The sequence below is a fragment of the Neoarius graeffei genome, chromosome 2 (assembly GCF_027579695.1).
Source record: "Neoarius graeffei isolate fNeoGra1 chromosome 2, fNeoGra1.pri, whole genome shotgun sequence".
NCBI classification, from domain to species: Eukaryota; Metazoa; Chordata; class Actinopteri; order Siluriformes; family Ariidae; genus Neoarius; species Neoarius graeffei.
Window position 1 is genome coordinate 307,596 of NC_083570.1, and position 17,405 is coordinate 325,000.

The 17,405-nt window shown below is 41.9% G+C and overlaps 1 protein-coding gene across 1 annotated transcript in view; it reads left to right on the plus strand.

Moving 5' to 3' along the window:
• Positions 1-853: 853 nt before the first annotated feature.
• The window catches only part of frk (fyn-related Src family tyrosine kinase), a 17,617-nt gene continuing 1,065 nt past the window's right edge, over positions 854-17,405 (plus strand). Inside the window, exons 1-7 of the mRNA XM_060913490.1 lie at positions 854-1,438; positions 10,031-10,152; positions 11,669-11,832; positions 12,059-12,227; positions 12,377-12,535; positions 12,625-12,806; positions 17,352-17,405. The exon at positions 17,352-17,405 is cut by the window's right edge and continues 145 nt beyond it. Of these exons, the coding sequence (XP_060769473.1) occupies positions 1,059-1,438; positions 10,031-10,152; positions 11,669-11,832; positions 12,059-12,227; positions 12,377-12,535; positions 12,625-12,806; positions 17,352-17,405 (1,230 nt within the window). The 5' untranslated portion in view covers positions 854-1,058. The remainder of the gene's footprint in view (positions 1,439-10,030; positions 10,153-11,668; positions 11,833-12,058; positions 12,228-12,376; positions 12,536-12,624; positions 12,807-17,351) is intronic.

Here is a 17,405-nt window from a genome sequence, read left to right on the forward strand (position 1 = left end):
CACAGCACTCACACTGGAGACTCCTTCCACACATCTTCTTCTTCACTCTTCTGCCCGACGGCAGGTCCGAGTTTCTAGGGAAGAATTACAGTAGTGGTTTCTAACACACACACACGGGGATTTAGAGTTGCCATGAACCTAACCCGCATGTCTTTGGGAGAAACCGGAGGAAACCCACACAGACACGGGGAGAACATGCAAACTCCACACAGAAAGACCCGTGTCGGCCGTGAGATTCGAACCCGGAGCCTTTTTACTGTGAAGAGACAGTGATAACTACTGCACCACCATGCTGCCCTTCCACACGTGTTACACAAACATTTCTGAAACTCTAAAAATTGTTGTTACATTTTTTAAACCCTTTCTTATTAGTGGAGCATCCACTGTACTTATCCCTGCTGTTACCATGGAAACGATCATGTATAAGAACGAGTGCGATAATATAAACTTGCAGGTTCAGCTGTCCGAGCCGCGCTGTCACTCAAAACCAACCAATCCCATTCAAGAAGATTTTATAAATAAATATCAATAATTGTAATATCCATGATACAGTTCCATCATAAATATCAGATGAATGAGTTATTTACAGATCTGAGAGTGAATCTTATGGATGATTAATACATGATTGATTTTATAAGATTCCTCTTTCTTTAATCCACTGAAACAGTTTATTAAAATAAAACACAAGAACAACAGCTCATGATCACGTGACATTTAGATTTAAGCGACATGACGTTTGAGTGGAATGTGGTGACAGTCCTCATCTGTGACGTCACATGCGAGTTTTCTGTGTGTGTGTGAGAGACCTGAACAGGTACAGCCTGTTTTTGGAGTTTGGAGTTTCACCTTTCTGTTCTGTGACTCATCAGGAAACTCGAGCACTTTAACGGGAAGCAGCCGGAGCCGCGCGCGCACTGCATTCATCCCGGAGGATGTGAGGACACGCAGCGCGCGCTCCCCAGCCGGCTCCGTTTCAGACCCTGTTTGTTTGTTTGTTTGTTTGTTTGTGTTTTTTAATGAATGAGTGTATCATCACACTGCCGTGATTTCCGGTAAAGATGTCGATGCAGCTGACGGAGCTGAAGGAGCGGATAGTCGCGTGCTGCCAGAGGACGTGTCCGTGTTTCCGGGAGAAGCCCGAACCGGTCCGGGACGTGAAGGTGATCGGAACCCAGCCGACTCTTCAGGTGAGTCCGGTGTCGCCCCCTCTGCCCGCCGCGCCCCCTCCGCCCGCCGCGCGCGTCTACACGGCTCTGTGGGACTACACCGCGCGCACCACCGAGGACCTGAGCTTCCGCGCGGGGGACCAGCTGGAGGTTCTGGACCAGAGCAGTCCGGACTGGTGGATCGCGCGATTGCTGACCGGAACTTCCGCCCACAGTCAGGGCTACATACCGTCCAATTACGTGGCACCGCTCGAGAGCCTGCACGCGGAGAGGTATTATTATTATTATTATTATTATTATTATTATTATTATTCACAAGTAGAAGGCTGAAGTTCTGTAAAGTTTTCTGTGATGATGTTCTTCTCAGTATTGTCGTGGTCAGAACCCAGGAACGTATCAGTGAGCTGTAATGAGTTCTGCACCGTAATGCTGTGCTCTAGAACATGTTCTTCACTCCACACACTTTCAGAAATAAAGGGACCAAACTGTCCCTGAGGTGGAACCGTGATGAGGATGTGCTGGAATTAATTTAAACATCATTTAATGTTCAGAACCCGAGCGCTGACCAATCCAACTTCGAGCTCCTGTCAGAAACCTAAAGTACATTTTCAACACAAACAGCCAGTTTATTTCACATAAATAACTTAAAACACTACATTGATCTAAATCATCAGTATTGAGGCCTGTCCCAGCCTGAGAAACCTCACCTCACCACAACCCTAAACCCTAACCCTAAACCCTAACCCTAAACCCTGTCCCAGCCCATGAAACCTCACCTCACCACAACCCTAACCCTAAACCCTAATCATAAACCCTAAAGCCTAACCTAAACCTAACCATTAACCATAAACCCTAACCCTAAACCCTGTCCCAGCCCACAAAACCTCACCTCACCCCTAACCCTAAACCCTAACCCTAAACCCTAATCATAAACCCTAAAGCCTAACCCTAAACCCAACCATAAACCCTAACCCTAAACCCTATCCCAGCCCATGAAACCTCACCTCACCCCTAACCCTAATCCCCAATCCTAAACCCTAAAGCCTAACCCTAAACCCTGTCCCAGCCCATGAAACCTCACCTCAACCCTAACCCTAAACCCTAATCCTAAAGCCTAAACCTAACCATTAACCCTAAACCCTAACCCTAAACCCTGTCCCAGCCCACAAAACCTCACCTCACCTCACTGCAACCCTACACCATAAACCCTAACCATAAACCCTAATCCTCAGTAAATTAGTGCAGATTGGAATCGTATTATTTATTTCCAGAATATGTACAACCCCAGTTCCAGAAAAGTTGGGACACTGTATAAAACATAAATAAAAAGAGAATGCGATGATTTGCAAATCATGGAAACCCTATATTTCATTGAAAATAGTATGAAGACAGCATGTCAAATATTGAAACTGAGAAATGTTATTGTTTTACGAAAAATATATGCTCATTTTGAATTTGATGTCAGCAACATATTTCAAAAAAATTGGGACGGGGTGTGTTTACCACGGTGTTGCATCACCTCTACTTTTCACAACACTCTGTAAACGTTTGGGAACTGAGGAGACCAGTTGTTGTAGTTTTGAAAGAGAAATGTCATCCCATTATTGCCTGATATACAATTTCAGTTGCTCAACAGTTTGGGGTCTCCTTTGTCGTATTTTGCACTTCATAATGTGATAAGTGTTTTCAATGGCAGACAGGTCTGGACTGCAGGCAAGCCAGTTTAGCACCCAGACTCTTTTACTATGGAGCCATGCAGCTTTAATATGTGCAGAAAGTGGTTTGGCGTTGCCTTGCTGAAAGAAGGAAGATCTTCCCTGAAAAAGATTTAGTCTGGATGGCAGCATATTGCTCTGAAACGTGTTTATATCATTCAGCATTAATGATGCCTTCCCAGATGTACAAGCTACCCATGTCATGTGCACTAACGCCCCCTCATACCATCACAGATGCTGAATGCTTTTGAACTGTGCACTGATAACAAGCCGGATGGTCCCTCTCCTTTTTAGCCTGGAGGACGTGGGGTCCATGATTTCTAAAAAGAATTTCTACTTTTGATTCGTCAGACCTCAGGACAGTTTTTCACTACGCCTCAGTCCATCATAAAAGAGCTCGGGCCCAGAGAAGGGGGCGGGGTTTCTGGATATTGTTTATGTCTGGTTTTAACTTGCATTTGTGGATGCAGTAATGAAGTGTTTTCACAGACGATGGTTTTCTGAAGTGTCCCTGAGCCTATACAGTGATTTCCACTACAGACACGTGTCTGCTTTTAATGCAGTGTCTCCTGAGGGCCTGAAGATCACAGGCATCCAATGTCAGTTTTCAGCCTTGTCTCTCGCATACAGAGATTTCTCCAGATTCTCTGAATCTTTTAATGATATTATGGACCACAGATGATGTGATCCACAAATTCTTTGCAGTTTTACATTCAGGAACATTATTCTTAAATTGTTGCACTGTTTGCCCATGCAGTCTTTCACAGAGCGGTGAACCCCGCCCCATTTTTACTTCTGAGAGACTCCGCCTCTCGGCAATGCTCTTTTTTTTTAATCCAGTCAAGTTACTGACCTGTTGCCAATTAACCAAATATTTTTTTAGCATTACACAATTTTTTCAGTCTTTTGTTGCCCTGTCCCAACTTTTGAAACATGTTGCTGACATCAAATTCAAAATGAGTATATATATATTTTTAAAAACAATAAAATTTCTGTTTCAACATTTGATATGTTGTCTTTGTACTATTTTCAATGAAATATAGGGTTTCCATGATTTGCAAATTATCCCATTCTGTTTTTATTTACAGTTTGCACAGCGTCCCAACTTTTTTGGAATTGGGGTTGTAAATCCATTTCACATCTCATGCTCATGAAACATCCTTTTCCATGAGTCCTCCATTACAGGGCATGAAAAATCCACATTCAATCCACTCTGTTATCTCATTCAGCCCTGTGAAATATCCAGAACATTCCACAAATTGCATGGAATATTTTGATCATCCAAATTTCCTGAAGATTTTAGGAAGAAAAAGAAATGTAAGCTCTCAGAAATTTTCTTTACTTTATTTTCAGTAATTGTGTGATTCTGACTGTCAGTGGGACTTCAAACGTACAACCTGTTACCCAAATTATAGCTTTATGGTAGACTGTTAATAAAAAAATAAATAAGTTGTTAGAATGTCCTTCATGTCCTTGTGCCATCAGCAGAAATGATATTTAACAACATTTGTTGTATTTTATAATTCTACACTAAAACTCTACACCATCACCCATTAAGGAGCAAAAACACAGAACCAAAGAACCTGATCAACTCAGATAGTGTGGCTTGAGATTAAAGTGCACACACACACACACACACACACACACACACACACACACACACACACACACACAGGTCTGATCTGATGTCATGTTGGAACTCAGCGAATGAATTTATTTCTTATGAAACTCTGCAGTTTTCAGCTGAAAATCTCACACAGTGAAATGATTGTTGGGGCGTGAGCTGCGATCTGTGGTCTTTGAACTCAGAACACATCTGATTTAATAGCACTGTGATCAGAAATGCAGGAAGACACTGTATATCAGGGGTGCTGGAATTTGAACCCATGTACATGTGGTGTGGGTTCTGACATCACACTTATCTTATTGTCTAATCATTACTCAGTGAACAGGGAATGTGTGCTGATTACACTGATAATTTACCCATGCTGTAGAATATATCAAATCAGAAGGGGTTGATTAATTTCCTATAATTAACATAAATCACCAGTATAATAATGAGCTTGTTCTAACCTTACTGTTTCTATAGTAACAGATCATTAACATAATCGGAGTCTAATAATAAACTAATTAAACATATTGTTTAATAAAGGAAAGTGTGTAATCAGTGTCGATATGAGGGTTTCTGTTAGTTTATGAATATTTGTGGGAGGAGTCTCCAGTGTGAGTTTGGTGATATGGAGCTCAGCTCCTGCTGGTGACGGTGGTGTAGCAGCAATAAACGCCATTCCCTCACCTCCATCCCTTTATTCTCTCACCGGTAACTCACGAGACAAAAAAATGCAGTTTATCATGTTGCTGAGAAACCAGTGAGCTTAAACTGCTCTGTAGGAGGAGGGTTTTTTATTGATTTATTTATTTTCACGCACATCAAAAGGAATCTTACAAACATATTAACATTACTACAGTGACTCGGTGTGTGAAAAAGGGGGCGTCCCAAGGAAGCTACTTAAAGCTCATAGTAGGGGCCCAATTTCTCTCACTCGCACTAACACAACAGACATTAAATACAACAACACACTATAAGACAGACACACAACAGACATTCCCAGCATCCAACGCAACTTTGTGTGTGAGGAAAAAAAAACAAGTCAGGACACAATAGTTTAGGGGCAGGATACAACTGTTAAAGGCAGCATTGCCAACAATTTTCAGGGCAACAGCAATGAGAGGAAACACCACTGGTTCAAGTCTCACGAGCGTTCTGTAATTAATATAAAGATGACTCACGAGCGTTCTGTAATTAATATAAAGATGAATCGTGAATGTTCTGTAATTAATATAAAGATGAATCGTGAGCGTTCTGTAATTAATATAAAGATGACTCGTGAGCGTTTTGTAATTAATATAAAGATGAATCGTGAGCGTTCTGTAATTAATATAAAGATGAATCGTGAGCGTTCTGTAATTAATATAAAGATGAATCGTGAGCGTTCTGTAATTAATATAAAGATGAATCGTGAATGTTCTGTAATTAATATAAAGATGAATCGTGAGCGTTCTGTAATTAATATAAAGATGAATCGTGAGCGTTCTGTAATTAATATAAAGATGAATCGTGAGCGTTCTGTAATTAATATAAAGATGAATCGTGAGCGTTCTGTAATTAATATAAAGATGAATCGTGAATGTTCTGTAATTAATATAAAGATGAATCGTGAGCGTTCTGTAATTAATATAAAGATGAATCGTGAGCGTTCTGTAATTAATATAAAGATGAATCGTGAATGTTCTGTAATTAATATAAAGATGAATCGTGAGCGTTCTGTAATTAATATAAAGATGAATCGTGAGCATTCTGTAATTAATATAAAGATGAATCGTGAGCGTTCTGTAATTAATATAAAGATGAATCGTGAGCGTTCTGTAATTAATATAAAGATGAATCGTGAGCATTCTGTAATTAATATAAAGATGAATCGTGAGCGTTCTGTAATTAATATAAAGATGAATCGTGAGTGTTCTGTAATTAATATAAAGATGAATCGTGAGCGTTCTGTAATTAATATAAAGATGAATCGTGAATGTTCTGTAATTAATATAAAGATGAATCGTGAATGTTCTGTAATTAATATAAAGATGACTCGTGAATGTTCTGTAATTAATATAAAGATGAACCGTGAATGTTCTGTAATTAATATAAAGATGAATTGTGAGTGTTCTGTAATTAATATAAAGATGAATCGTGAATGTTCTGTAATTAATATAAAGATGAATCGTGAGTGTTCTGTAATTAATATAAAGATGAATCGTGAGCGTTCTGTAATTAATATAAAGATGAATCGTGAATGTTCTGTAATTAATATAAAGATGAAGCGTGAGCGTTCTGTAATTAATATAAAGATGACTCACGAGCGTTCTGTAATTAATATAAAGATGACTCACGAGCGTTCTGTAATTAATATAAAGATGAATCGTGAATGTTCTGTAATTAATATAAAGATGACTCGTGAGCATTCTGTAATTAATATAAAGATGAATCGTGAGCGTTCTGTAATTAATATAAAGAATTGTGAACATTCTGTAATTAATATAAAGATGAATCGTGAGCGTTCTGTAATTAATATAAAGATGACTCACGAGCGTTCTGTAATTAATATAAAGATGACTCACGAGTGTTCTGTAATTAATATAAAGATGAATCGTGAGCGTTCTGTAATTAATATAAAGATGACTCACGAGCGTTCTGTAATTAATATAAAGATGACTCGTGAGCATTCTGTAATTAATATAAAGATGAATCGTGAATGTTCTGTAATTAATATAAAGATGAATCGTGAATGTTCTGTAATTAATATAAAGATGAATCGTGAATGTTCTGTAATTAATATAAAGATGAATCGTGAATGTTCTGTAATTAATATAAAGATGAATCGTGAGCGTTCTGTAATTAATATAAAGATGAATCGTGAGCGTTTTGTAATTAATATAAAGATGAATCGTGAGCGTTCTGTAATTAATATAAAGATGAATCGTGAGCGTTCTGTAATTAATATAAAGATGAATCGTGAGCGTTCTGTAATTAATATAAAGATGAATCGTGAGCGTTCTGTAATTAATATAAAGATGAATCGTGAGCGTTCTGTAATTAATATAAAGATGACTCGTGAGCGTTCTGTCATTAATATAAAGATGAATCGTGAGCGTTCTGTAATTAATATAAAGATGACTCACGAGCGTTCTGTAATTAATATAAAGATGAATCGTGAGCGTTCTGTAATTAATATAAAGATGAATCGTGAGCGTTCTGTAATTAATATAAAGATGAATCGTGAATGTTCTGTAATTAATATAAAGATGAATCGTGAGCGTTCTGTAATTAATATAAAGATGAATCGTGAGCGTTCTGTAATTAATATAAAGATGAATCGTGAGTGTTCTGTAATTGATATAAAGAAAAATTGTGAGCGTTCTGTAATTAATATAAAGATGAATCGTGAGCGTTCTGTAATTAATATAAAGATGAATCGTGAGCGTTCTGTAATTAATATAAAGATGAATCGTGAGCGTTCTGTAATTAATATAAAGAATTGTGAATGCTCTGTAATTAATATAAAGATGAATCGTGAGCGTTCTGTAATTAATATAAAGATGACTCGTGAGCGTTCTGTAATTAATATAAAGATGACTCGTGAGTGTTCTGTAATTAATATAAAGATGACTCGTGAATGTTCTGTAATTAATATAAAGATGAATTGTGAGCTTTCTGTAATTAATATAAAGATGAATCGTGAGCGGGCGGCACGGTGGTGTAGTGGTTAGTGCTGTCGCCTCACAGCAAGAAGGTCCTGGGTTCGAGCCCCGTGGCCGGCGAGGGCCTTTCTGTGCGGAGTTTGCATGTTCTCCCCGTGTCCGCGTGGGTTTCCTCCGGGTGCTCCGGTTTCCCCCACAGTCCAAAGACATGCAGGTTAGGTTAACTGGTGACTCTAAATTGAGCGTAGGTGTGAATGTGAGTGTGAATGGTTGTCTGTGTCTATGTGTCAGCCCTGTGATGACCTGGCGACTTGTCCAGGGTGAACCCCGCCTTTCGCCCGTAGTCATCTGGGATAGGCTCCAGCTTGCCTGTGACCCTGTAGAACAGGATAAAGCGGCTACAGATAATGAGATGAGATGAATCGTGAGTGTTCTGTTATTAATATAAAGATAGCTCGTGAACATTCCCTCAGCACACACACACTTTCATGATGAGCTGTGCATGTGTGAGAAATGTGTGATTAAAATGTGAAATCCACCAATAGGAGGGCAGCTACAGATATGCCAACAAGACACACACACACACACACACACATACATTTTATAAATGTGCAGATTTTATAAGGAATTAAAAATGACCACCACAAAACTGCACTTAAGGTAGTGTGGGTTCAAGGTTCAAGGTTCAAAATCACTTTATTGTCCTCAGTGGGGCAATTTGTTGTGCAGTAGATAGTACACAGCTCACACACAATCACACACACACACACACATACACTAAAATCACTAAACAATCAATAAATAATGATCAATAATTATAAAAACAAAAGAATCCAAAAGTATGAGTGGGGGGAGGGGGCATGTGTTATCTATAGTTCTTTGTGGAATTTAAGAGTAAAGTGGCTATAGGTACAAAAGTGTTTATATCTGTTGGTTTTGAATTGTGGAAGTTTGAAGCGTGATCCAGATGGCAACATCTGGAATTCGGCCTGTAAGGGATGAGAATTATTTGACAAAATAGATTCAATCCTTTTTAGCATCTGCTTCTGATGAAGTTCCTCGAGGCCTTTCTGCTCAGAACCTATAATACGCCTACTCACATTAATTATCTTAGAAAGAGAATTTTTTAGTTTTACAGTGATAGACCCATACCAACAGACTAAGGAGAAGGTGACCACTGACTCAACGCTCTCTGTGTGTGTGTGTGTGTGTGAGAGAGAGAATTCCACTTTCATGTTTAAGACAGAGCAGCTTTGAATTGGAGTCATTACAGTGTGTGAACTTTGATCTCTATCATAAATCATTACAAGAAGTAATTGTGGTTTCTTATCATCCTTTGGTTTATGTTACACACACACACACACACACACACACACACACACACACACACACATTTCCCTGAATAAATAAATGATCAATTATAATATTTTGGTCTCATTAACTTTGTAAAAGGTTCACAAACTTTCACATGCTAGTTAATGTGAGAGAGAGAGTGTGTGTGTGTGTGTAGGCTGAAGTGTGTACATGATCTGCACTGAATCAGGAAGTAACTTTTCTCTCTGTTAAACATTCATGTGTGTGTTTGACCTGCATGTGTCATAAATCAATTCACACACCCAGTTTATCTCCATCATGCGCACACACACACACACACACACACACACACACTTCACCACATTCACCACACACTGCATGTGTTCTTCACATGCTGCAGTGCATTATGGGATATGGTTTAATGTGCTTCACTCCAAACCAGTGTGAGATGAGCAGTGTGTGATTTCATACAAACAGTCTGTCAGGAGGATTGTGTGCTCTGGATAATTTGAGCCTGTGTGTGTGTGTGTGTGTGTGTGTGTGTGTGTGTGTGTGTGTGTGTGTGTGTGTGTGTGTGTGTAGGTGGTATTTTCCCAATACGAAGCGTCTGGATGCGGAGAAGCTCCTTCAGGCTGAGGGAAATGAACATGGCTCATTTCTCATCCGGGAGTGTGAGAGTCAGCAGGGGGACCTGTCACTTTCAGGTGCACACACACACACACACACACACACACACATACACACACACACACACACACACACACACACACAGCAGCTCCAGAGGTGTGTAAGAATCTGGTTCTGCAGCACGTCTGAATTTCGACTTAATTATTCTCTTCCACTGAAGGAACCTTTTCTGGAACCCTGGACTTCCTTTAAAACCTCAAGGAACTTTTTCAAGAGCCTTTATCTCGTACTCACTGAAAGCACTTCCTCATTCTCAGCTCCTGTAATTGCATCAAACTAATCCGGTTCCTGTGAAAGGTCTGGAACTTCATCAGCGCTGATGTGTGGTTTGCAAATGTAGATTGTTGGATGTGAACATTTACTCACAGCTCGTTTGTGCCTCTGGTGAGTGGACGCAGCTAGTACAGTTAGCTTGCTTTGCTAATCTGAGAATAAAATTACACAAACCCTGACACGTCATCCATGCCCCTCGAATGCACTCGAGTTTGAGGACCATAAATGCTCAGTACTGAATGATTCTGTTCTATAATATTTCTGCTGTTAAAGCGTGTGAGGTCAGTACCAGGGGCTCCTGAGGGGTGCAACAGAAACCTGATTGCCTGGGCGGGGCATACTGTCCCTCTCCTGTCAATCACAGCAGCCCTGGTCAGTCGTGGGTGTCTGTGAGCTGATGTATGTGGAAGAGGGCAGACAGCACTTTCCTGTGAGTGTTCCACACTCTGTAGGGTGAGAAGATGACTTGTGTGATGTTCATCACTGTACATCAGAGAAGCACCGGTCCATCAGTGGATGATTTAAAGTTTAACATTACTGATGATAATCATCGTAGCTGGTGTTGTGGGATTTCCTTTAAAAAAAGAAGAGGTCACAAGTCTCTTCATTAACGGACGTTGGGTTGATAGTGTTTCTCCTCCTTTCACAGTGGTCGAGTTTTACAGTCCAAGCAGCTCACTCAGAGCTGTACGAATATTTCCACAGTGCCATCTCGCAAGCAGGAGAAAGCTGTACACTTTGCCTCACACACAACGCTGAAGTTAGAGAATAGCTGCTGTAAATATGACTCTGATGAGTGGTGTATAAATACAGGAATAATAGTGAGAGAAACCTGAAGGGTGAGCTGCTCTCACTGTACACAGGAATGTAAACAATGCTGCCAGACGATTAACACTGATTCAGGATATGGAACTGTTGGCTGTCGCGTCTGTAAAGAAGTAAAATTCTCTCAGTGTCTGACTGATGTCTCGTGTTGCTGAATAAATGCAGATTTTTTTTTAATACTTCTTATTACAACTTGTTGCTGTCAGGCAGCAGAGACGTTACAAGTGCAGGAAGACGATAGAGAGGGGCGTCGATCCAAAAGGATAATTAAAAGCTGGATTAAAAACCAGGCGTGGTTCAGTCAACAAACAGACAAACCCAGAATAAAGAACAGAAGATCGCGTGCACAAAATACAAAGGCCGAGTGTCATGTGAGTTCACTCAGGGTTCGACATCAGTGTGTGTGTGTGTGTGTGTGTGTGTGTGTGTGGGCAGTGTTGGATCAGGAGAAGGTGAAGCACTATAAGATAAAGCGAACAGACAATGGGAGGTACTTTGTGTCGAAGAAGCGGAGCTTCATCACCCTAAAGGAGCTGGTAGAACATTACAGCGGGACGGAGGACGGACTGTGTGTCCGACTCACACAACCCTGCAGGAAGGTACACGCCTCCATCTACTTCCTGTTTACACCTACTTCCTCTTTATTTCCTTTCAACGTTTGTTTCTTGTCTCTATTTCCTGTCTCACGCTGTTAGCAAACAAACATGAAATCTGGAATCTTTTTTTTTTCTCTCTGTTTCCATCAGCTTCCTCTTTTTATTAATTATATATCAGGACTGGGCAATACAATTAAAAAAAAATTTGATGTGTGTGTGTGTGTGTTAGGCTATAGCTCCACAGACTCATGGTCTATCCTATAACACGGCGGATCAGTGGGAAATTCCACGCAGCTCCATCCGCCTGCTGCATAAACTCGGATCCGGACAGTTTGGAGAAGTTTATGAAGGAGTGTGGAACAACACGACCGCTGTTGCTGTGAAAACACTCCGGCCAGGTACACACACACACACACACACACACACACACACACTACCTTAAGCGCAGTCATTTATTGGGTTTTGTGCTGGTTATTTTCAATTCCTTATAAGATCTGCACATTTATAAAAAGTGTGTGTGTGTGTGTGTGTGTGTGTGTTTTCGCAGGCAATATGGATTCCCAGGATTTCCTCCGTGAAGCTCAGCTCATGAAGAAGCTGCGTCACCCAAAGCTGATTCAGCTGTATGCAGTGTGTACTGTTGGAGAACCGATCTACATCATCACGGAACTCATGAACAATGGCAGCCTGTTAGAGTACCTACAGAGTAAGACACACACACACACACACACACACACACACACACACAGTCTAATCATCATCTTACCTGTGTGTGTGTGTGTGTGTGTGTGTTAGAGGACAGAGGAGAGTTTGTGAAACTGTGTGATCAGATAGAGATGGGTGCTCAGGTGGCAGCAGGGATGGCATATCTGGAGCTGCAGAACTACATCCACAGAGATCTCGCAGCTCGAAATGTGCTGGTGGGAGACAACAACATCTGTAAAGTGGCAGACTTCGGCTTGGCCAGAGTGTTCAAAGTAACACACACACACACACACACACACATTATTCCTTTAAGTCCTTGTTGGTTTGAAGTCAGTCAGTAACTCGGTTATTCAGACAGCCAAGGTAGCCATAGGGGGAAGTGGGAGGGGGGTGGGAGAATTGGAGAGGTTGAAGAGAAGACTTGCAGCTGCATTCCAGATTAGTTGCAGTGGTCAGATGGCATGCAGAGACCGACCTGCTCGGCGCAGGTGGCAGTGGCCCGGTCTCGAAATGCCAAGGAACTGAACACACACCTGTGTTCCCTCTGTGGATGGAAAGGGTGACTCCGCTTTAATTTGGAAAAACCAAACCTGCAGGACCGAGTCAGGTTCGCGATGTGAGGTGACAAGGACAGCTCAGAAATCCACCAAGACTGTATGCAGATGGAAAGATCTGAATGTTGTCCAGGGAGATGACATGATCCTGACATAGCGACCCATCTCCAAGGATTTCCAGCAGCCCAGTGGAGTTAAGTTTCAACTGATGATCTGCCAACCATGGTGAGGTGTCTCCCAGACATGCTGAGATGAAAGCCGAAACATGAATGTCTGAAGGAGGAAAGGAGCAGATGAGTTGAGGAGTCATCAGCATGAGGATAAAGGATACAACCTCACCAAGAATAAGAATAGAGAACATGACCTCATTGAGAGACCAGTGGAGAGACCACATGGAGCAGATGTGGATACATGTCTGTGAAGATTCTCAGTCATCCAGGTCATAGTAACTGTGGGTGGTAAAAGAGAGCAACTGGACTTGCTTGAAGATTCTTGAAGACGTTTCACCTCTCATCCGAAAGGCTTCTTCAGTTCTGTCTGACTAGTAGGGAGTATCAGGTATTTATCCTCTCATGGATGAAAAGCTCATCTAAGGTGTCGATGAGTCATCCTGTTGGTGTGGGTCACTGGGGACTGGATGTGAACGGCCTCGAGAGTCGTTAGGGTGATCAATGGAATGCTGAGTCTCTCTGTCCTCCTGTGAGTCACTGAAAACAGCTGGGTTTTGGTGTGCATTCAGTTGTCTGGGAAGTGTGCCAAGGACTGCATTGTAGGTGGCTGATAAATGATGTCTTAGACCCCCACCTCTGTTCAGTGATGGCCGTTCCAGGTTGACAAAAATGGCTTCTTTAACTCCTCGCTCATACCAACGATCCTCGCTGGCTAAAATGCGTACGTTGCAATCCTGAAATGAGTGTCCTTTGTTGTCAAGATGAAGGTAGACAGCAGAGTCCTGGCCTGAGGAACTGGCTCTCCTGTGTTGAGCCATGTGCCTGTGAAGCGGTTGTTTAGTTTCCCCAATATACGAGTCCGTGCATTCCTCACTGCACTGAATTGCATACACTACGTTGTCCTGTTTGTGTCTGGCTATTCTGTCCTTAGGGTGGACCAGTTTCTGCTTCAGGGTGTTACTGGGTCTGAAATGTACCGGAATGTTGTGTTTGTAGAAGATCCTCCTGAGTTCCTCAGATAGACCAGAAATGTAGGGAATGACAATGTTCTTGCGTTTGTTCCTGTTATGTTCCTTTTTCTGCTCTTGAAGAAAGACCAGTTGGGATACCCGCAGTTCTGAAGTGCTTTCTTGATGTGATTCTGCTCCTTCTCTTTTCCCTCTACCGTTGTAGGGATGTTCTGAGCCCTGTGTTGCAAGGTCCTAATGATCCCCAATTTGTGTTCCAGTGGGTGGTGAGAGTCAAAGAGTAGGGCTCCAGGACTAGATGGTCTTCCTTCAGACTTTTTTAAACACTTCTGGACAATACTGGGACGGGACCTTTTAGATGTTTTTAAAGAGTGTTTTTAAAAAGGAAGAGGAGTTTTTTTTTATCCTGGGTAAAACTGCTCTATAATAAGGCTTGCTGTTTAGTGAAGGTGGGGGGAGGGTTGAGTCCCTGTGCCAGTTCGGAGAGGGATCAGACAGGGCTGCCCCATCTCAGGCCAGCTCTACAGCATTGCTATTGAACCTCTCCTGTGTTGGCTGAGGAGCAGGTTACAGGGTTTATGTCTCCCAGAGCTGGCTCAGAGTCGCTCTGTAGTCATATCAGCTTATGCAGATAATGTCAGTGTTTTTATCCAAGATCAGAGAGATACCCAGGAACTCAAAGAAATCCTGGTGGTGTATGAAAACGCTTCCACAGCCAAAGTAAATTGGGATAAATGTGAAGCCTGCTTGATAGGTCAGTGGGGCAGAAGAGACAGCCCTGATTTTCCTGGGAACTTAAGGTGGGGGAAAAGAGGCATTAAAGTTTTAGGAGTGTACCTAAGGTGTGAGGACTTCCAAAAGCAGAACTGGGAGGGAGTGCTGGAGAAAGTGAATGCCAGGTTGTCTAAATGGAAATGGTTGCTTCCCCAGCTGTCCTCCAGGGGAAGAGTTCTGATAGCTAATAACCTGGTCGCCTCCTCTCTTTGGCATAGACTGATCATCTTAGTGCCACCACCAGGCCTCATGAAGGACGTACAGCAGCTCTTGGTGAACTTTTTCTGGTCGGGTCAACATTGGCTGAAGGCACCAGTTCTCTATCTCCCTGTGTCAGAGGGAGGACACGGTCTTATGGACATCCTATCCAGAATTGCTGCCTTCAGACTGCAGACGGCACGGAGGCTACTACGGTATATGGCTGTGGTTACTGCTGGCTGACCTCTGCTCAGCTGCTTCTGAGGAAGGCTGGCCGGCTGGGACTGGGCAAACAGCTGTTTCTCCTAAGATCGTCTAAAATTGACCTTACTGGAATAACGTCTTTTTATAACTCAGTGCTTGACACATAGAGGACATTCATGACCACAAGGACCGCTAACCCCAGACTTGGTATGTGGATCTTTGAAGAGCCACTGTTCCATAATGACTTCTTTGCATCTACTACGCTTTCCTCCACATCACTAAGAACCAAGTTTGTTGAGGCTGGCATTGTTAAACTTGGCCATCTTATAAGAACATCTACAGAAAGGCTTGGTGGAGTCATTAGCATCAGGTCTTCCAGGGTGCTGAGGAAGATAGTGGAGGGGGTCTGGGAGTCCCTGACTGTACCGCTGACGGTATACGCCCAAAACCGTACCCTATTTGACCAATGGCATGAGGCTCAGGACTACATCTTTCCCGCACTAAGCATCAGGTCTGCTGTTGAGGAGTGGCAAGAGGAGAGCGGGCTGCTTCTGTCCCTGAAAACACCAGCACTGGGCAACTTCAGCTCTTGCAGGAAGAAGTAGCTCTACCACAGCTGCGTGAAGGTACTGCTGTCTGGCTGAAGTCAGGGAGTCGAGGTGGACTCAGGTTTTTACTTCAGACTGCACCCCCAAAGGCTGCTGGCAGATTTTATACAAGCTGCATCTTGAAAAACGGACGACTGACCTCCAGTGGACGATCATCCATGGAGCGATAGCTACAAACAGACACAGGGCTCACCTGGATCCAAGCACTGGGGAAGGATGTCCTTTTTGTAACCAATCAGAAACATTAGAACATTTAGTGTCTCTTTGTCCTCGCTTAGTGGGTCTGTTTAGGATACTGAAAGAGTGGGTGGAAAAGCTGGGGGAGAAATTTTCTGTTCCTTTGTTTATTTTTGGGCCAAAATATACAATACAAAAGACAGACTCTGGTTTTAATTAACTTTCTGCTTGGAAGTTCAAAATTAGCAATATGGAAGACCAGAAAAAAAAAAAACAGATACAAGGCTGAGGTTGGACTGATGTGGTGCAGAGCTTGAAAGGGTTTGTTAAGCCAGTATCTCACTGGGCTGTGACAGCCTGCCACTAGTTGGAGACACAACAATTGCGATAAAATATGCAAATTAGCGACAATTTTCACTTGGAATCACACTGAATTGATATTCGCATATTTTACCGCAATTGTTGTGTCTCCAACTAGTCGCAGGCTGTCGCAGCCCAGTGAGATACTGGCTCGCACTTCCTGTCTCACGGAAACTGACTTGAGAAGGGTTTGTGACGGCTTTGCGACACCGGCGATGCACTTGTGGCTATTTTGAGAGAAATTTTGTTGCACGAATTTTTTGAACATGTTCAAAATTTCAGTGACGAAGGAGCAACACTGTGCAACTCATGCGAGGAAATTGAGAAGCCCCGCAAATGTTTCAAGACACTTTTGAAACTCTCTCGCGAATGGCATTCGCAATTTGTCGCAAGCTGTCGCAGCCCAGTGAGATACTACCCTTACAGCTCGTCTCAGAGTACAACATGCTTTTTACAAACTGACCAACAACCTGGACACTTTTATAAATTCATGGGGTTTTAGACAGGTTTTATGTTCACTTGAAGAGCATGGTTCACTGGCTCTTAATATTTAATGTACAATTACATATAGTGTGTGTGTGTGTGTGTGTGTGTGTGTGTGTGTGTGTGTGAGACAGTGTTTTATAGAGAAAGGGCCTTGTGTAATGGATTTGATGAGTTGTAGTAATGAATGTTTACAAATGCACTTTTTCTTCTCTATGTTTATTAAGTTTTATTTCCAGTAGATAAAAACATAAATGGAACACTGAAGTAATTAAAGATGTTTTTTAAAAGTCTCTCTCTCTCTCTCTCTCTCTCTCTCAGGCAGAGGATGATGTTGTTTATGACTATGAAAATGATGATGAAGAGTGTGTGTAT